The 19758-nt window shown below is 55.3% G+C and overlaps 2 protein-coding genes and 1 long non-coding RNA gene across 5 annotated transcripts; 2 read left to right on the top strand and 1 right to left on the bottom strand.

Moving 5' to 3' along the window:
• Positions 1 to 220: 220 nt before the first annotated feature.
• Positions 221 to 11738, bottom strand: LOC309650609. Its single transcript, XR_014257637.1, has 3 exons — positions 11497 to 11738; positions 10215 to 10295; positions 221 to 5681 (listed from the first exon to the last, which is right to left on the bottom strand). It is a non-coding gene; the product is annotated as an uncharacterized lncRNA (long non-coding RNA).
• On the top strand, positions 7537 to 9785 carry MYADML2 (myeloid associated differentiation marker like 2). Its single transcript, XM_082442173.1, has one exon. The coding sequence runs from the start codon at positions 7687 to 7689 to the stop codon at positions 8608 to 8610; it is 924 nt and encodes a 307-aa protein (XP_082298299.1). The 5' UTR covers positions 7537 to 7686; the 3' UTR covers positions 8611 to 9785.
• A 142-nt stretch (positions 11739 to 11880) lies between the features above and the next one.
• On the top strand, positions 11881 to 16462 carry PYCR1 (pyrroline-5-carboxylate reductase 1). Of its 3 annotated transcripts, none has more exons than XM_082442124.1 (8): positions 11881 to 11998; positions 12386 to 12510; positions 12778 to 12848; positions 13578 to 13757; positions 13994 to 14215; positions 14395 to 14487; positions 14642 to 14805; positions 15632 to 16462. In XM_082442124.1, the coding sequence occupies exons 2-8, from the start codon at positions 12444 to 12446 to the stop codon at positions 15795 to 15797; spliced, it is 963 nt and encodes a 320-aa protein (XP_082298250.1). In that variant the 5' UTR covers positions 11881 to 11998; positions 12386 to 12443; the 3' UTR covers positions 15798 to 16462. The 3 variants fall into 3 exon arrangements, with proteins under 3 accessions (XP_082298250.1, XP_082298251.1, XP_082298249.1); XM_082442125.1 differs by having other exon boundaries at positions 11973 to 11998; positions 12722 to 12848; XM_082442123.1 differs by lacking the exon at positions 11881 to 11998 and adding an exon at positions 11999 to 12240.
• The last annotated feature ends 3296 nt before the right edge of the window (positions 16463 to 19758 follow it).

The following is a 19758-nucleotide window of genomic DNA, read 5'->3' as shown; positions in this document are numbered from 1 at the left end:
ACAGACGTGGCTTCCTCAGCACTCCCTGCATTAAGTGCCCCACGCACATGGCACCCTGACTCCTCCAGGCGCCGGGCAAGTAGGTCTTATTATAAAACCCCAATTTACGGATAAAGAAACTGAGGCCCAAAGAGGCTATGTGAAGGGTTGAAGGGACAGAGGGAGGATTCATGCCTGGGCTCTGCTCCCAGCCTCTGACCACCCAGCCTCTCTCAGGGAGTCTGCAGCCCCAGTCCCAGAGTGGGGAGAATCATGGAGACCCCATCCTCTCACCCACGCCAAGACTGGGGGTATCCCCTGAGGTCTTATTAGCTCTGGGCCCACCTGCGGCCCACTCATCACCAATGTCAGCTTCCCCAGGGGGAGCTAAGTGGCCCAATCATGGTTTCCTCTGTGGACCACTCTTGTGGGAAGCCACGGAGTCCCAGTGGCCAAGGGAAACAGTGAGGTCAGGGAGGGGAGTGGCAAAAGGCTGGAGATGAAAGAAGGGGTACCCAGGGGCAACTGCTGGTTTGGGGGAGCAGCCCCATCCTTGGCCTCCCTGGAGGGCCATGGACAGGTCTCCCCATGCGACAGTGGGCTCCCAGTGGGAGAGGCGGCTGGGAGGACCTGAAAGGGACCTGGCCTTCACCTACCTGGGGAGACTTGTTTGGAGGGAGGGGCCCATGCTTCGGTCAGAGCTGGGTGGTGGGGACCCCGGAGGTGCTGGCGCAAGACCAGTTCCTTGTGTGGAGAAGGGCGGCAGGCAGTGACATCAGCACAGACAGATGTCTTGCTCTGTTTGAGGTGGGCTGAAAAGAGTCAGAGGGTAGCTTTGTGTGTCTCAGGCATGCCAGGCCCACTGAATGTTATACTTGTGGGTTAGGCCCAATGGGATTTCACCAAATGAATAAATCCCTTCTTCCCATGTTCCTGACAAAGAAGGAACATGGAGAGAAAGGCCTACCTCCGACCTCTGTGCCTTACCGTGGGGACTAGTGGCAAAATGAGCCCAGGACCCGTAAGGACAGTGGGTGACGCCAAACCTGCAGTGCTTAGCGAGCCATCAATGTGACACACTGACTTCCCGACTTTTCTTTTTCTATTTTTTGTCCGTGCCACACGGCATGCGGGATCTAAGTTCCCTGACCAGGGATCGAACTTGTGCCCCCTGCAGTGGAAGCTCAAATTCTTAACCACTGGACCACCAGGGAAGTCCCCAACTTTTCTAGAAATGTTGCTGCTTTACATTTTCCACACCACAGGCTTCCCGTAGCAGCAAAAATGCTCAGGACAGAAGCAACCAAGATTTCTTTTCAGTAGATGATCGGGTAAATAAACTGCAGTCCATCCAGACAATGGACTGTTGCTCAGTGCTAAGAAGAAATGAGCTATCAAGCCATGAAAAGACGGGAGGAACCTTAAATGCATATTATTAAGTGAAGGAAGCCATTCAGAAAAGGCTACATATGGTGTGATTCCAACTCTATGACATTCTAGAAAAGGCAAAACTATGGGGACAGTAAAAAGATCACTCGTTGCCAGGGGTGAGGATGGGGATGAATAGGTGGAGCACAGAGGATTCTTAGGGCAGAGAAACAACTCTGTATGGTCCCACAATATGGTGGGTACATGTCATTACACATTTGTCCAAACTCATAGAAGGTACAAAACCGGGAGTGAATCCTGATGTAAACTGTAGACTCTGGGTGATGATGACAGATCAGTGTAGGTTCATCGATGGTAAAAAATCAATAGTACATCACTCTGGTGGGGATGTAGATAATGAGGAGGCTGTGCCTGGTTAAGGGCAGGGAGTATATGGGACTCTCGGTGCTTTCTGCTCGGTTTTGATATGAGCCATGTTGAGAGCACGGACCCTTGACATGACGTGGTGAAAACAGCAGCTCCAAGAGGACAAAGACTCTGGTCTCCCTTGTTCGTTGCTGTTTCTCAGTGCCTAGAACGAGGCCTGGCACTCAGCAGCTACTGCAGAAGAACTTGTTTAGTGAATGAAAACATTAATCAGAAGGAATAGAAAAAAATAATAATAACACACTCCTGGAAATTTTAAAGTCACAGGGAGACGTGAAGAGAAGAAACCCAGAGGTTTTGGTAAAACCTGATATATGTGTACTACCTAGTTTTAATGACCTTTGCAGGCCCTTTTAGGAAAATTCTTTAAATATATATATATATATATTTTTAATTTTATTTATTTATTTATTTATGGCTGTGTTGGGTCTTCGTTTCTGTGCAAGGGCTTTCTCTAGTTGCAGCAAGTGGGGGCCAGTCTTCATCGCGGTGCGCGGGCCTCTATCGCGGCCTCTCTTGTTGCGGAGCACAGGCTCCAGACGCGCAGGCTCAGTAATTGTGGTTCACGGGCCTAGTTGCTCCGCAGCATGTGGGATCTTCCCAGACCAGGGCTCGAACCCGTGTCCCCTGCATTGGCAGGCAGATTCTCAACCACTGCGCCACCAGGGAAGCCCTTTAAATATATTTTGAATAACATTGTTTTATTTGTACGTACAGATACTTGTTACAATGTGTGAAAGTTCACTCCAGCAGCAATGAGCACACCTGGCACCCAGATCTTAGTCTCTTACACCATCTCCAATAACAGGAACCAGGGCTCCTTGGAAAACACCTAGTGGGAAACGTGCAGGATGAGCCCCGGGCATCTTGCAGTGCCTGCAGCGAGGAGGTGCCGAAAAACAAACCCCACCCCCATTGATGGGGGTATGTAAGGGGACACATGGAAGGCTTTGAGCAACAGAATAAAAAAATGTAGTTTTGGACTATAACCCAAAGTATAAAATAAATGTCAGGCTTCCCTGGTGGCGCAGTGGTTAAGAATCCGCCTGCCAATGCAGGGGACACGGGTTCAAGCCCTGGTCCGGGAAGATCCCACATGCCACGGAGCAACTAAGCCCGTGCGCCACAACTACTGAGCCTGCGCTCTGGAGCCCGTGAGCCGCAACTACTGAGCCCGTGTGCTACAACTACTGAAGCCCACGCGCCTAGAGCCCGTGTTCTGCAACAAGAGAAGCCACCGCAATGAGAAGCCCACGCACCGCAACAAAGAGTAGCCCCCGCTCGCCACAACTAGAGAAAGCCTGGGCGCGGCAACGAAGACCCAACACAGCCAAAAATAAATAAATTAATTAAAAAATAATAATAAAAGTAAAATAAATATCCTCAAGTCCATACTGATATAACTAAATAATTGAAGAAATTAAGTGGGGGAGAAAAAAACAATCTCTTTGCAGATTTCCAAATAATTTATTTCGATACTGTCCCCTCAAGGAGGGGAAGCATACACCCCCCTTAAGTGTGGGCCACGCATGGTGACATCCCGCCCCCAGAGAGAACAGGATGGAAAGGGGGAGAAAGAAGAACTCCCCAGTGGAGACACCTGACAGACATACCTCAGCCAAGTGACCAAGGGCACAGCCACGGTGAGGAGTCATGTTGAGAGCACAGGCCCTGAAGGGATGTAATGAGAAGGGCACTTTTCCTCTGTGGTCTTCCTCCCCCAAACCCACAAGCCCAGATTAATAACGAGAAAGACATCAGACAAACTAGCAGAGGGACAGTCTGCACCTCCTTGCCCAGCCCTCCTTCAAACCGTCGGGGTCGTTCAAACCAGGAAAGTCTGAGAGACCGTCCCGGCCAAGAGCAGCCAGAGGAGAACGTGATGACTAAATGTCCCACGTGGGGTCCAAGACAGGTCCTGGAGCAGCAGGAGGGCATGAGGTTAAAATTGAGGAAACCTGAATAAAGCATTCACTTTGCTTAATAATAGTGTATTAATAATGATTTATCAACATTGGCTCATTAATTGTAACAAATGTCCCATAAGATGTTCCCAATAGGGGAATTCCCTGGCGGTCCAGCGGTTAAGACTCCACGCTTCCACTGCAGGGGGCCCAGATTCAATCCCTGGTCGGGGAACTAAGATCCTGCAGTCTGCGTGGCGCAGCCAAATAAAATAATACAGAGAATTAAAAAAAAAAAAAAAAAAGGGTGTTCCCAATAGAACACACTGGATATGAGGTATATGGGAGCTCTATCAGTGCAGTTTCTTTTTGCATCTACAGCTGTTCTAGAAAATAAAGTCTATTTAAAAATTTTGTAAAAGGAAGGTTTTTTTTTTTTAATCTTTTTTATTTTTTTGGCCGCACTGTGCAGCATGCGGGATTTTAGTTCCCCGACCAGGGACTGAACCCGTGTCCCCTGCAGCAGAAACTCAGAGTCTTAACCACTGGACCGCCAGAGAAGTCCTTTTTTCAATTTTTATTTTTATTATTATTTTTATTTTTTAAAGCAAGTTTTTTATTCATACAAGAATATAAACCTATTTATACTTCATTTATTTTTAATTTATTTATTTATTTATTTAAAAATTATTTCTTTTATTTATTTATTTTTGGCTGGGTTGGGTCTTTGTTGCTGCGCGGGGGCGTTCTCCAGTTACCGCGAGCCAGGGCTACTCTTTGTTGTGGTGCATGGGCTTCTCACTACGGTGGCTTCTCTTGTTGTGGAGCAAGGGCTCTAGGCGCGCAAGCTTCAGTAGTTGTGGCTCTCCAGCTCTAGAGCGCAGGCTCAGTAGTTGTGGCGCACGGGCTTAGTTGCTCCACGGCATGCGGGATCTTCCCGGACCAGGGCTCAAACCCGTGTCCCCTGCATTGGCAGGCGGATTCTTAACCGTTGAGCCACCAGGGAAGCCCTACTTCATTTATTTTTAAAATTATTCTTTTTTTCTGGTTTAGGAAGTAGTACATATTTATTTTAAAACTGGAAAACACTGAAAACCCAAAGGAGAGCCAAAGCACGTGCTGCCCCGCGCCTCGGACGTGACAGTGGGGCATCTCAGGCTTTTACTCGGCCTTTCTCTCTCTTCAGAGGCACATGTGCCCACAGGTCCTTTTGTCTTCACACAGATCGCTGCCCTTGTGATCTCCCACCACGTTACCTGCTCTTCTATGAGGCGACTTCAGGGCGTCCTAAGTGTCCCTCATGCGGATGTGCTCAAGTTTACTCACCAATCCCTACTGATGAACTTTAAGTGATTTCCAGCCACATTTACTTTGTTGATATTTCCACACTGTGGGAAGCTGTCAATTTAGAATCGCTCTGTTTCTGTAATTGTAACACGTTAGCAAAAGCTCACAAGCAGAAAACATTGTCACCAAGTAGCCCAGTGGCCAAGCAGCTGGGAGTTGGTGTCTAGAATTGGGAGCATGGCCTATGGCAGGGTCCAGGGAGCCTCGCCGTGGTCCAGCCATGAAGCAGCCGCCCAGACCGTGGTGGGGGCCCCGAGCTACCCCGGGCCCTGTGGGTGGGCAGAGCCAGAATGGCAAAGCAAGGAAAGATGATTTTGTTGTGATTTGTTCTCAGATTCTCAAGGCCTCTTTCAGAGAAGGAGCTGATAATTTTTAAATTATTTATTATTATTATTTTTTAAAGAATCAATTTTATTTAGTTATTTATTTTTGGTTGCGTTGGGTCTTTGTTGCTGTGCGTGGGCTTTCTCTAGCTGCGGAGAGCGGGGGCTCCTCTTCCTTGCAGTGCGCGGGCTTTTCATTGCAGTGGCTTCTCTTGTTGCATAGCACGGGCTCTAGGTGAGCGGGCTTCAGTAGCTGTGGCACACGGGCTCAGTAGTTGTGGCTCGCGGGCTCTAGAGGCCGCTGGCTGGGACACTTCAAAAAAATCAGTGTTATGAAATATTAAAAAAGCAGAGACTATTCCAGAAAAAAGGAAAATGAGAGACATGACAGCCAAATGCAATGTATAATTCCAATCAGATCCTGGTGCAAAAATTAAAAATGCTATAAAGTGTAGTTTGGGGGCAGGTGGGGGAAACTGCAGGACTGTGTATTAGGTGATCATTCTTCAATTTCCCAAGTGTGGTCGCTGTGTTCAGGTTCTGTAGGAAAACGGCCTTGCTCTTAGGAGGTGTCCATGGAAGTATCTAGGGGAGAATTGTCATATCTCCAGAATTAATTAATGTTATTATTAATTATTAATGGGGGGGAGAGAGAGCACAAACAGGGCAAAGTATTAATAATTCTTTTTTTTTTGGCTGCAGCCCGCGGCACGCGGAACTCCCCTGACCAGGGATTGAACCCTGTGCCCCCTGCAGTGGAAGCACGGAGTCTTAACCACTGGACCACCAGGGAAGTCCCAAAATATAAATAATTCTTGAATCTGGGTGAAAGATATATGAGTGTTCATTGTGCTATTTTGCAACTCTTCTGTAAATTTGAAATTTTCCTAAATGAGAAGTTGGGGGAAATACACATAAGGCTGTATATATAGTGTCAGAGGGGATTGGTTCCAGGACCCCCCAGGATACCAAAATCCACTGATGCCCAAGTCCTTTGTATAAAATGGCATAGTATTTGTGTATAACTTATGCACATCCTCCTGTACACGTTATTTTATTTTTATTTATTTATTGGTCGAATTGCTCGGCTTGCGGGATCTTAGTCATCCAACCAGGGATTGAACCTAGGGACACGGCAGTGAAAGTCCCAAGTCCTAACCACTGGACCGCCAGGGAATTCCCCTCCCATATACTTTAACTTATCTCTAGATGACTTATAATACCTAATAGAAAGTCAATGCTATGTAAATAGTTGCTGGCTCATGCCAAATTCAAGTTTTGGTTTTTGGAAATTTCTGGAATTTTTTCCCCCAATATTTTCAATCTGCTGTTGGTTGAATCCGTGGATAGGGAACCTGTGGATACAGAGGGCCAACTGTATACACGGGATGTTCATAGGGGTTGAATCTAGGAGATAGAATTACAGGCAAATTAATTACAGGCAGATTAATTACTGGCAATCTTTCCTTCTCTTTTTCTGTGCTGATTGGGCCTGAGCATGTACTACTTTTACAGTCAGAAAATTTTCTTTTCCTTTTCAAAAACATTTCATATATTTTTAACATTTTAGACTAAAAATGGGAGAGTTGAGTTTTTCCTAGGTGTTTACATGTCTAGGAGGGACAAGTAAAGTGCTCCATTATGATCCCCCCAAATAATAACTAAAACTTAACTCCCCCAGGTCAGGCTGGGGGCTGTGAGAAGAATGAGGGTGGGCACCTTTGGGAGTGGGGCACAGGATCTCCACTCCCCTTTCCCACCACCTCCCAGGAATCAGAGCTGAGTGTGGGCCAAGGGAAAATGACAATGCGGTCCTGAAACCATCCCAGCTCTGAACCGAGCCCTGCAGGCCTCCCAGATCCCCCACTGCCGCCCTCTCCTCCCTGTGCCCCTCCCCCAGCAAGGCCAGCCCTGAAGCTGCTGGAGCTGGGGTGCCTGATCCTCTCTGCTCTTCTCCCTCCCCCTCCCCCATGGGCAGTGGCGCCGACTGACCGACAGAAGCAGGTGCTTTGGAGGTGGGGGCGGTGCCAGCAGCCAAGGGGTTAATGGTCCTGGCAGGGGCTCGGTGGATCGCAAGGGTCAGATGTCCCTCCTGGATAGGGACAGGCACAGGCACGCAAGCTGCTATTCCGGGGCTCTGATCACGGTCACCTATTTATAGAGCTGGGGGGGCCTCGGCCCTCCCCACACAGGCGGTGGAGAGGCTGCTCTGCTGCAATGTCACCAGCGTCACTGCCACTGCAGCCTGCTGGCATCTGCCGCTGCTGCAGGCTCCGGGGCCACCAGGCACTGTGTGAAGCAGAGAGGCGGCCGGCCACATGGGCAGCACCATGGAGCCCCCCGGGGGTGGGTACCTGCACCTGGGCGCTGTGACATCGCCAGTGGGCACAGCCCGTGTGCTGCAGCTGGCCTTTGGCTGCACCACCTTCAGCCTGGTGGCCCACCGAGGCGGCTTCGATGGCGTCCAGGGCACCTTCTGCATGGCCGCCTGGGGCTTCTGCTTCGCGCTCTCGGTCCTGGTGGTGGCTTGTGAGTTCACCCGGCTGCACAGCTGCCTGCGCCTGTCCTGGGGAAACTTCACAGCAGCTTTTGCCATGCTGGCCACGCTGCTGTCCGCCACAGCTGCGGTCATCTACCCACTGTACTTCACCCAGCTGGAGTGCCCACCCGAGCCCGCGGGCTGCACAGCCAGGGACTTCCGCCTAGCAGCCAGCATCTTCGCCGGGCTCCTCTTCCTGGCCTATGCCACGGAGGTGGCCCTGACCCGGGCCCGGCCAGGCCAGGTGGCCAGCTACATGGCCACAGTGTCGGGACTCCTCAAGATCGTCCAGGCCTTTGTGGCCTGCATCATATTTGGGGCGCTGGTCCATGACAGCCGCTACGGGCGCTACGTGGCCACCCAGTGGTGTGTGGCCGTCTACAGCCTGTGCTTCCTGGCCACAGTGGCCGTGGTGGCCCTGAGTGTGATGGGCCACACGGGGGGCCTGGGCTGCCCCTTCGACCGTGTAGTGGTGGTGTACACCTTCCTGGCTGTGCTCCTCTACCTCAGCGCTGCAGTGATCTGGCCCGTCTTCTGCTTCGACCCCAAGTACGGTGAGCCTGGGCGCCCCCCTGACTGCCTGAGGGGCAGCTGCCCCTGGGACAGCCAGCTGGTGGTGGCCACCTTCACCTATGTCAACCTGCTCCTCTACGTCGCCGACCTGGCCTACTCCCAGAGGATTCGCTTCGTGCCTACCTTGTAGCCCGACAGGCAGCGGCCCACCCACCTCTGCTCTCCACGGGCTCAGGCACCATGAGGGGACCCAGGTGAACCCAGACCTCCAGGGACAAGCCAGAGGGAGGCAGCCAGTAGAGCCATGGCTGGGCTTCTGGCCGTGCTCAGCAGCTCAGCTCAGGGAGGGGCGGAGGGGGGACAGAACAGGTCTCGGAGCCCTGAACAGGTCACGGGGAAGGAGTCTCTGCCAGGCAACTCCCAGCCCCTCTCTCTCCTTCTCTGTCTATCTCTCTGTCTTTGTCTCTGTCTGTCTCTCTCCATCTCTCTTCATTTGCTGGCACACCCTGCCTCAGTGCTGGCCACTGTAACACATGAGAAGACTTTGAAGCAGGCGCTGTTGTGACCCACTTTGCAGATGGGGACCCTGAGGCTAGGGTTAAGAAGTTGGCTCCAAGCGTCCATAAATGTCTGGAGACCACATTTGGGCTGAGTAAACTAAGTAGTGTGGAAAAGGAGCGTGGTGAGCCTGCACTTCCTCTAGCCTTGAAGGGGCAGTTCCTGGAACCCTGGAAGAACAGCTATCCAAGCAGGGCCCTGCTGGGGCATCTGTGCCAACTCGAGGAGGAGCTGGGAATCAGGACTCCGCCTTGCCGCCTCTGAGTGGCCACATCTTTGGAAGCTGAGCAAGGACTCTGGTGTGGTCACACAGGGCAGCCTCAGCAAGCTGGAGACAGTGCAGGCTTGGAGGGACCCATGGGGCCGGCAACACTGACAAGAGCAGAGCATGCTAAGGAGAAGCTGGGTTCCCACCCAGGCAGGGAGCCACCACTGGGCCCCCGCTGTCTGCCTTGACACGGCAGCTTCTGCAGTGCCTGCCATGGGCCCCGGGGGGCTGGCCTAGGGCAGCCCTGACCCAGGGGAGGACCAGTCTGGGGCAGCCACTGGGGCATGGAGCCTGGGCACCAGGCATCACCCTGGTGCTCACAGGCCCACCACCTCTGTTCAAGTGTTCATTTGCCTGGCTGCCAACCACGAGGGCCTGCTGGGGCCATTGCCCTCCACACTCCAGGCAGCTTCTCCCACTCAAGAACCCAGACTGGGCCAGCCCAGAGCAGCCCACTAGCTGCTGAAGCACAACAGCCGCTCAGCCCATAGACTGGCCCCTGGCCTTGAGCAGAAAATAAACACCAACGCTGATTTGCATGGAGAAGTTTCTGCTTAGCGGGTGGTAGCCAGAGGGGGTGGTGGCCAGCTGTACCTCCTGGGCCATCCACCAGCATGTTCCCAGAGAAGAGCCTAGACTGGGCTTGGCTGAGGAAGGAGGCAGCTGTGGGAGGGCTGGGGCACTCCGGGGGTAAGAGTGGTCTCCTGAGGAAGTAGTGTCCTCTCCCCAGGTGGGTGACAGCAAGGGGAGGATGGGGGTGGGGAGCTCTCGGCACTCACCACCACCGCCGGGGTTTCCAAGGGCCCTGGGCATAGCAGTGGGCAGAGCGGCTGCTACACCCGTGGCAGCAAAGCCCAAGCAGCTGTTAGGCACGGGGTCCAAGGGCTCCCTGTGCTGGTGCCATGCACAGTGTGAGAGAAGTGGCCCGTCCGCCCACTGGGGAGGGCACACGCACAGGGGTCCTTTACCTGGAGAGGCCCGTCTTCAGCAGCAGATCCCTGAGGGGGCAGGGACCCCTGTGTCCTGAGGTGTCCTGAGGGCCCTGCTGGCTGAGGGAGGGCGGGGGTTGGGAGTGTGTTACCAGGAGACAAAGGAGCATATGGGCCACACCCTTCCCAGCTCACTGGGAGGCCTAGACAGTCTTCCTTTTCTAATCAAATTTCTGAAATGAGTTATCTGTCACCAACTCCCAATTTCCTCACTGTCCTATGGCCTTCTGCCCCCAGAGCTCCACACACCCTAAGTTTCAAAGATCTTGAGGGGGAGAGAGAGGAGGGAAGGGGTTCCAGGGCTCAAGATACGCATGGCAGATGTTGTCCGGCCTCCGGGAGGCTGCCCTGGGGATTGTCTTCATGCTATTCTCTCCCTGGATCAGAGGACTCTTGCTTTTTGGAGGAAGGAGTTATTTGTTGTTGTCACTTGAAAAACAATACTTTTTAAAGGATGGACTCTGTTCTCTGATTATATACAGTCAGTTAAAATGGAGTGGGACCCCCAGGTTTGCGTCTATGGGTTTGAGTCTGGGCCACTCCCTGAACAGTCCACTTTGAACCGGATCTTACTATAGATCCTCCCTCAGAGGGTGAGGACTGAACACCAGAATAAACATACGAGGAGGCCTGGACATTTGCCGTGTACGCATGCTCACTACACAGTGGTCTGGTGGTGTTGATGTTGGTCATTATTATGTCAAGGAGAACTCACAGCCCTGCTTCTGGGGCACAATCATCCAAGTAACACTGAAATTACATTTCAGAACAGTTTGTCATCATTTAAGATACAGAACCCAAAAACTAAAGCAGCTCACTCCCTCCCCTGGTGGGGGGATGGGTTGTCAATGATGACGCTTCTTACTTTGCTCTTAACCCTGCTGCTGACTGGGACCCCAGACTATCCTGAAACCCAAATGCAGACTCAGCTCAGATGAGCCCTGAGCACGTCCTCAGGGGGAGATGACTAGAGCTTTGTTCTTCGGAAAACCCAGGGTCAAAAAATTCCACGGACCCTGCAGATGAGATGTCAGGAGACACAGGTGCTCCGTGGGAACTGAGGGCACTAGGGGATCATCTTCCTCTATCTACTGGTTGACCACCACCCACCCTGAGAGCCTGTTTGAGGAGGTTCACGTGGTAACAGGCCAATGGCCCCCAGTGTCATGCAGTTTTCAAAGGGCACCTGAGCCTTAGAAGAGACTTGGAGAGCAGAAACCCCAGGTGGGAAGGAGGGGGTCCAGATCTCAGGGGGACCGACCTAGACCTCCCAGGTGCCTCTCCGTTTTTAGATTCTGAGAAGGTCCGGGCTATCTCTCCAGTTTCCAAACCCGAGTGAGGGCCACGCCGTCAGGGATGCCAGCCTGACGGTGTCCGTGTCTGTGTCCAACGACAGGGCCCCGAGAGAGGAGCCCTAGCCGAGGGCCGCTCTTTGAGGGCCCGGCTCCTGCCGCCCTCCCCCGGCGCCCTCAGTCCTCAGGCGCGGTCACGGTGGGGGCGGGGGGGGCGGCGGCGAGGGTTTCGGTGCGCTGGGGCCGGGACTGAAGGCGCAGGTTCGGGAGCGCGGGGGCGACTGGGCCCAGCTGGAGGGGGCGGGGGTGAGCGGATGATGCAACTGCCCCTCGGCACCTCCCGCGCCTCCGGATTGGCCGGCTCCAGGGCGGCCGCGCCGCGGATTGGCTGGGGCGGGGGGCCCCCGGCGCTGGGTGCCGCGTGGCGGGCGCGCAGCTGCGGACAGGGGGCGACCCGCGCCGAGTAACTGGGTAATTGGGAGCCAAGCTGGGGGTCGGGGTTCGGCTCGGGCGGGCGGTGGTGCCGCCGGGCAGAGGGAAATGCGCGTCCGCGCCCTCGCCTCCGGCGTCGGGGGGGCTCGGACCTGGGGGAGCGTGGGCGTGGCGAGGGGACTCGGGCGTGGGGTTGTCCCCCTTACCCCATGCCTCTTCCAGACCCTTTCCGGAGGCTGGCTCGCCCCTCCCTGCCCCCTGTCTGGGACCCTCGGGAGCAGGTCGGGACGCCGCGGTGGGCGGGGGCACCGGAGCGGGGGAGAGTTAGACCCGCTGGGATGGGGGTCACCGGTCGGCGGTGGAGTGGCCAGGCCTGGCACTGCCCGCCTAACTTCTTGTTCCGGATTCTGCCCCATCTTACCGCAGCTGCTCCTGCGGAGACGGTGCCAGCTGTGAGGGCAGTGGGCGCAGGCCTCCAGACACCATGAGCGTGGGCTTCATTGGGGCTGGCCAGCTGGCCTTTGCCCTGGCCAAGGGCTTCACAGCAGCAGGTAGGCTCTGCGGCCAGGAAGGGGCCAGGCCAGGAAGGGGCCAAGCGTGAGAGGGTGGGCCAGTTGCCCTTCCCCAGGCTGGGAGGTGAGGGTGGAGTCTGCATTAACGTGCCTCATTTGAGCGCTGTGGGAAACGGTAGCCTTGGAAGGTTTGGGGTAGGGCAGGGGTTGCTGTCTTACCCTGGGTGGTGCGATTTCTGTTCTTCCGGAGGATGTGGTGGAGGGACGCCAAGACTGGCCTTGAAGGAGGAACTCTGTCTCTCACAGGTGTCCTGGCTGCCCACAAGATAATGGCCAGCTCCCCAGACATGGACCTGGCCACTGTTTCTGCCCTCAGGGTAGGTGCAGGGTGGAGGGTGACCGGTCAGTGTTTCTAGAGGCCAGTGTGTGACAGCCTTGACCCTGGAAGGCCAGGAGTAGGGGCCCCAGAGGAAGGCACCATGCCACAGTCCCCCACGCCAATGAGAAGAGGGTCTTTGGGCTGGAGTATCTAAAAGACCCTGCCTCCTGGCCTGCAGATGGGTCCCCTCCCTAAGCTCTTGGGAACTTGGTGACTGGCACATGTACAGCTGGCACATGTACAGGAATGGGGTTCCCCAAGTGGAGCCACCGCAGGGGATCACAGTATGGGGGCTAGGAGAGACCACCTGGGGGCTGAATACAGTTTCAGTTTACCATAGCTGAGTGAGGGCTCCATGTCCAAGGGTGGGGGCAGGCTACCAGCTTGAGACCACTATCCACACCACCACTCGCACTTGACGAGGTGTTCAGGGGTTTGGGGGCTGCAGCCCTAGGTGGGGTGGGCCGGGACTGTGGTTCGAATGCAGTTTCCCTTGTCCGCCCACAAAAAAAATACCTTCCAGAGTAGGATGCTTCCTCCACTTTTGGGTGGGAAAGGCAGTTAGAGGGTGTCAGAGCCTCGTGCCTTGAGCCCCCAGCCCTGCCATGCCCACATTCCCATCATCCTCTGGGCTGCTCTACACGAGGGGCTCTCGGCCTGCGGGGATACTAAGGGGGCCAGCCAGCCACAAAATGGCAGGCTGAGCTCGCCTTGGCGCTCCCTGCAGAAGATGGGGGTGAACCTGACGCCCCACAACAAGGAGACCGTGCAGCACAGTGACGTGCTCTTCCTGGCGGTGAAACCACACATTATCCCCTTCATCCTGGATGAGATTGCTGCCGACATTGAGGATCGGCACATCGTGGTATCCTGTGCAGCTGGCGTTACCATCAGCTCCATCGAGAAGGTGGGCACTGCGGGTCAGGGTCCGGCGGGGTCTGGAGATGGGGTGGAAGCGTGCACTGCAGAGGGCTCAGGAGCCCTGGCGTGCTCCACACCTGGTTCTCCATCTGTGGAATGGGTGTGTTTGCATAGCTCACAGAACTCAGGAAGCGTTCAGTTGGGTGAGCATGTTCACACCCGCACCCAGCACAGCATGCTGGGCAAGGGGCTGGGATGGACACACAGCAGTTTCTCCCCCAGAAGCTGACAGCGTTCCAGCCGGCCCCCAAAGTCATCCGCTGCATGACCAACACGCCAGTCGTGGTGCGGGAAGGAGCCACTGTGTACGCCACGGGCACCCACGCCCAGGTGGAGGATGGCAGGCTCCTGGAGCAGCTCATGGGCAGTGTGGGCTTCTGCACGGAGGTGGAGGAGGACCTGATTGATGCTGTTACGGGACTCAGCGGCAGCGGCCCAGCTTATGTGAGGATTGGGGAGGGGCGGGGGCAGTAGGCAGTCCCCAGGACCTCAGGGCATGTCTGCCCATCTTCCACCCTCCTCGTTGCTCTGGGTCCCTGCGGGCAGAGCTGCTGGACTAACCACTGCCTAGAGGAAATGGAGAAAAGGCCTGGGACAGCAGCTTAGGTGCTTTCTCTCTGCAGGCATTCACAGCCCTAGATGCACTGGCTGATGGGGGCGTGAAGATGGGGCTTCCAAGGCGCCTGGCAGTCCGCCTCGGGGCCCAGGCTTTGCTGGTTAGTGTTCTTCCTGACCCTCTGGTGGGGGCCACTCCTTACCAGAACCAAGACTGGTGCTCTGGGGTGGATGGGTGGAGAGTCAGTGGGTGCTGCGTTGGTTGGGGCTGGGAGCAGTACCCTCACAACCTTCAGCCCTTCTCTCTGGCTTCAGGGGGCCGCCAAGATGCTACTGGACTCCGAACAGCACCCAGGCCAGCTCAAGGACAACGTCTGCTCTCCCGGCGGGGCCACCATCCACGCCTTGCACGTGCTGGAGAGCGGGGGCTTTCGCTCCCTGCTTATCAATGCCGTGGAGGCCTCTTGCATCCGCACACGGTGGGCCCCCGCTGCTGCCCGCCCACTCAGTCATTCACTCACCAGATGTTTATCAAGCTCTGGCCTAGCAGCGGGTAGGGCGCGGGGAGCCCTGAGGTTCCCTGGGGTGGCGGTGTGCAGCATCCCTCACCACTCTCCATCATCCTGTGAAGAGGGGCTGCCCTCTGGGCCCACGCTGGGCTCCGCACGTGATTTCATCACTTGTGGCCTTCAGACTGGGGTGGTCATCCAAGCCAGGGAGGCAGACCAGGGGAAACCTCTGTGGGGCTGATGATAACACCTTCCTCTTGGCCTTGCCGGGGAGACTGAGAGAGTTAGAAGCACAGGATGGGCTGGCACAGCGACAGCACATGAGAGCTGAAAGAAATCCAAAGAGCAGGGGATGGACAGGCCTCCAGGATGGACAGGGCTCTTTCTCACCACACTGCCTGCCCTCCAGTCCAAGCCCACAGCCTTCTCTGCCACTGCCTGACAGTGAGGCTAGAACGCAGTGCTGTTCTCCTGGCACCAACCTGCAGGGGAGACAGATGAAGCAGGTGTCCTGTGCTCAGGGCCATGAGGGCTCAGTGTCTGGGGGGCTGCTGGTAGATTTGGTGACCCTGAGCTGGCTTGAATGAGGTGAGAGGCAGCTGAACGGCAGTCTAGGGGAGGGGTAGCTGGTAGCGGGAACTGCAGGGGCAAAGGCCCTGAGGTGGGAGTCACAGCACAGCAGCACCCTAGGCTGGCAGGTGCTGGGAGCCGTGGGCTTCTTCCCACTTCCCACTTGGACCCCTGGGCTCGGAAGGAGGCAGAGCCCTGGACACAGCCCTCCTCGCTGTCTCCCCAGAGAGCTGCAGTCCATGGCCGACCGGGAGAAGGTCTCACCAGCTGCCATCAAGAAGACCATCCTGGACAAGGTGAAGCTGGACTCCCCTCCCGGCACCTCACTGGCCCCTTCTGGCCACTCCAAGCTGCTGCCCCGCAGCATGGCCCCGGCAGGCAAGAAGGACTGAGGTGTCCAACCTGCCCGCAGGCCACTCTCTGCCTTTTCCTCCTGGGCTCGGAGCTCCGTGCTGGGAGTATCTAGCCCCAGGCCTCACAGGATGTCCTCACATTGGCCCACTGCCCGTGGCTCTGGTCCACTTGGGTCAGTGGAGTTGTAGCCAGGGAGGGGGCACATCACTTTCCAGTGGGAACCTCCATGGTCCCCAAGTGTGTCCTGGTCCAGAACAAGGAAGGATTCTCTGACCTCAGCCTCCCCCTTCCTCTGCCCCCAAACCAGGTCAGGACCACCTTCCTCCAGAGCTCAGGAGGCTTGGGGGGCTTCACCACCCAGTGTCAGCTGGCTTGGGCCTGAGTACAAAGGTCAAGGTCCCCCCCCCACCCCTCCACCCCAACCATGAAGGCCCAGCCAAGGAGAGAGCCTGATCCCACTCCTGCCCTTTCTCCACTCTCCACTCCTTCCTCAGTGTGGGAAGGGCCAGAGGGTCCCTGGAATCCAGCAGAAGGGCCCATGGTTCTTGGCCAGCGTGACATTTGAGAAAAGGGCTCCTTAGATGGTTGAACTCCCGAGGCCCCAATACACTCAGGCCATCATCTCCCATTCCTGGCCCGACCAACAGACGCTGCCATATCTGTCTCTGACTTTTTAGGTTAAATAAATTGGTTTCCAGCCCCAGTGTCCTGACTTCTAACTTTGTCACCGCCTGTGGAGGGAGGCCCAGACCTGTGCCAGAGGGTCGTTGCTGTCCAATGTAACATTGAAGGCTGAGCCAGCAGCCCACAGGCCCAGAGCCCTGCATTCCAAGGCAGCCAGTCTGGCTGGTGGGGCTGAGTCTCCAATGAGCAGAGGGGGAGGGGGCTTCTGGGGCCTCAGTCACTAGAGGCATGACTGGAAGCTGGCACTGTAGGCTGGGCTTGGCAGGCCCTGCTGTGGGAGGGGCATCAGCCTCAGCACCCTCTGTGCCTCCTGCTTTGGTGGGGGCAGATGTCTCCCCACCTCACCCAGGTGAGGCCAAGGGCAGGTGAGGAAGAAGCTTCCTAGGAAGGTGTATTAGGGTTCTTCAGAGAAACAACCAGTAGGAGATGGCTTATATATATAAAACAGGGAATATAGAAACAAAGAGATTTTTTATAAGGAGTTGGCTCACACAATTAATGGAGGCTAGCAGGCAGGCTGGAGACCTGGAGAGAGCCAATATTTCGATTCAAAGGCCATCAGGCAAGGAGAGCTGATGTTGCAGGTGATGTCTGAAGGCAGACTGATGGAGAATTCTGTCTTACTCTGCAGAGGGTTGGTCTTTTGTTCTATTCAGGCCTTCAACTGCTTGAGTGATGCCCACCCACGTATGGAGGGCAATCTGCTTTATCGGTTAAAATGTTAATTTGGTCTAATGTTGAAGTCTACTGATTTACATGTTAATTTCATGTAAAAACACCCTCACAGAAACAGAATAATATCTGGTCACCCCATGGCCCAGTCAGGTTGATGTAAAATTAACCATCACAGGAGGCCCACAAGATCAAAGGAGCTGCTGAGGGTCAGAACCGTTTATGGGGCCAGGAGGGCTCACATTTGTTTGATCAACAGTTACTGAACATAGAAACAGTAAGACACACACACACACCGGGGTGAGTATATCAGAGGAGCGGGGCTGGGTGACTGTAGGGTGTTGGCAGGGGGCACCCAGGTGAAGCAATGGGTCCCAGGAGGGGCAGGGGAGGAGACCAGGAGAGCCCCTGGGCAGAGGTTTTCCAGGAACTACATTGCAAGGTCTCAACTCCAGTTCATTTCCTTCCCCTGGGCCCACTTAGAACCAAGGCCTGATGCAAGTGGGGTAGGTGGAGGGAGCACTCTGCGGACAAGGACCCGGCCTTCCAAATCTACAGGAGACGAAAAACAGAGCAAGTGAGGGGCAAGACCACATACCCTTGTCCCTGCCAGGGTGGCCTCCAGAGTCCAGGTCACACCCCATGTACGGACTGCCCAAGGCCCTCACGGGGCCTAGAGTCCCTACAGGGCCCTCCTAAGGCATAAGCCCCTGGCACAGGCCACCATGCTGGTGGGTAGAAGCTGCATGAGGTGGGCTGTGGGCCTCCCCTGGCAAAGTACTTGGCAGTGCAGGGAGACCCTGGCACCCTCCCTCTGGGGAAAAGATGTCCCAGCAGAGATTGTCCCAAAGGCCACACATCTGCCCAGGACCAAAGCTTCCCCCTAACTGTTCCCTTAAGTCAAGGCCAGTCTCACTGGTTGAGTGCCTGCTGTGTGTGGCAGGTGTTGACCAATAAGACAAGGGGGGGGGGCTTCCCTGGTGGCGCAGTGGTTAGGAATCGCCTGCCAATGCAGGGCACACGGGTTCGAGCCCTGGTCTGGGAAGATCCCACATGCCGCAGAGCGGCTAGGCCTGTGAGCCACAACTACTGAGCCTGCGCGTCTGGAGCTTGTGCTCCGCAACAAAAGAGGCCGCGACAGTGAGAGGCCCGCGCACCGCGATGAAGAGTGGCCCCCACTCGCCGCAACTGGAGAAAGCCCTAGCACAGAAACCAAGACCCAACACAGCCAAAAATAAATAATAAATTTATTAAAAAAAAAAAAAAAAAAGACAAGGGGGGCATGCTGCTCCCACATGTGCCCTGGGTCTGGGGTCTGGAGGAAGCCAGCAGGTGGCTCTAAAGTGAAGAATCACACGTCACAGCCTGGGAGGAGGCACAGGAGTCCAGACGAGCTTTGCGGCGGGCTTTGCGCCACCCTGTGAAAAACACACTGGGTTTCAGCAGGCAGGAATGTGAGCCTTGGTCCCAACCACCAAAGGCCAGATGTGGGGAAGTGGGGCAGAGCCACATGGGCCTGAGAAGGGGTGTGATGCAGGGAGAAAGCTATGAGGTGTCTCTGGTGTTCTGCAGGGACTGACACCTGGGGAAACCCCTGCAAGTGTGAGCACAGACCTGAGCAGAGCAGGCCAGAAGGAGCCGGCAGCTGGTGGTGAGGATGCTAGAGGTCCAAAAGGACCTCTTTCTTGGCCTCAGGGGCAGGTCTTTGTGATTTAGTACATTAAAAGTTGAGGGCTTTAGAAGTCTTGCCCTGGGCTTATTAAGGCCCTATAGTCTGCGAGACTCGGGCTTCACCCAGTGCAGCGGGACATGCCCTGCACTTAAAGAGCATAGGATGATAAGACAACCACATGCAACCCTGCAAAGCAGAAGGTGACAAGGTGCTGTGGGGTTCAGAGGGAAGCTACTGGAGTCTGGCAGGGAGAGCTGCTGACACCTTGATGTCCCCTGGCTCTGGGGGCCTCCTGGGTTGGCCTCCATCATTAATTCAGTGGCACTGAATCCCTTTGAGGACCCAGCAGCCTGTCCCTCACTCATCCCTCTTTCAGCTCACCTGATTTCTACTGACCTGCCTGGCAGGGTAGGTCACCCTTCCTGGCTTTACACTTGAGAAGGTAAGTCAAAGGAGAAATTGGATCCCTTCAATGTCCCTTCTTCCTTTCGTCACCTCTTTCTCTGGGAATTTTGAACAGCAGTGAGAACTCCTTACAGAGAGTGCAGGAGCAGACATGGACCAGTGACCTGAGTTCCAGGCAGATGCTGATGAAACAGGGAAGGAAAGGTGCAATTCCTACATCAACTATTAATTCAACAGATGTTTACCCCACACCCACCCTGAGCCGGACTCGTTCCAGGAACCGCCTGAGTCCTTGTCACTCATGTGAGCTCTCGGGATGTTGCGTGAAGACAGACCACACTACACAGAGGATCTTGGAGGCGGCCTTGAGCAGACCTAAGTTTTGAATCCTGGACAAGCCCTTCACCTCCGGGAGCATATGGGTCTCCTATGTGCCAGGCCACTGTTCCTGGCAGGGATGAGACCCGCTCCAGTTACGGAGGCAGTGCATGCAGTCTGACAGGCGGCATCAGAAACACCATGAGAATCTTCTCCATAATGCGTGGGGACGTCGGGTCCGCACCTGC

This window comes from Balaenoptera physalus (assembly GCF_965194825.1).
Source record: "Balaenoptera physalus genome assembly, chromosome: 20".
Classification (NCBI taxonomy): Eukaryota; Metazoa; Chordata; class Mammalia; order Artiodactyla; family Balaenopteridae; genus Balaenoptera; species Balaenoptera physalus.
This window is presented reverse-complemented; position numbering and strand designations above follow the sequence as displayed.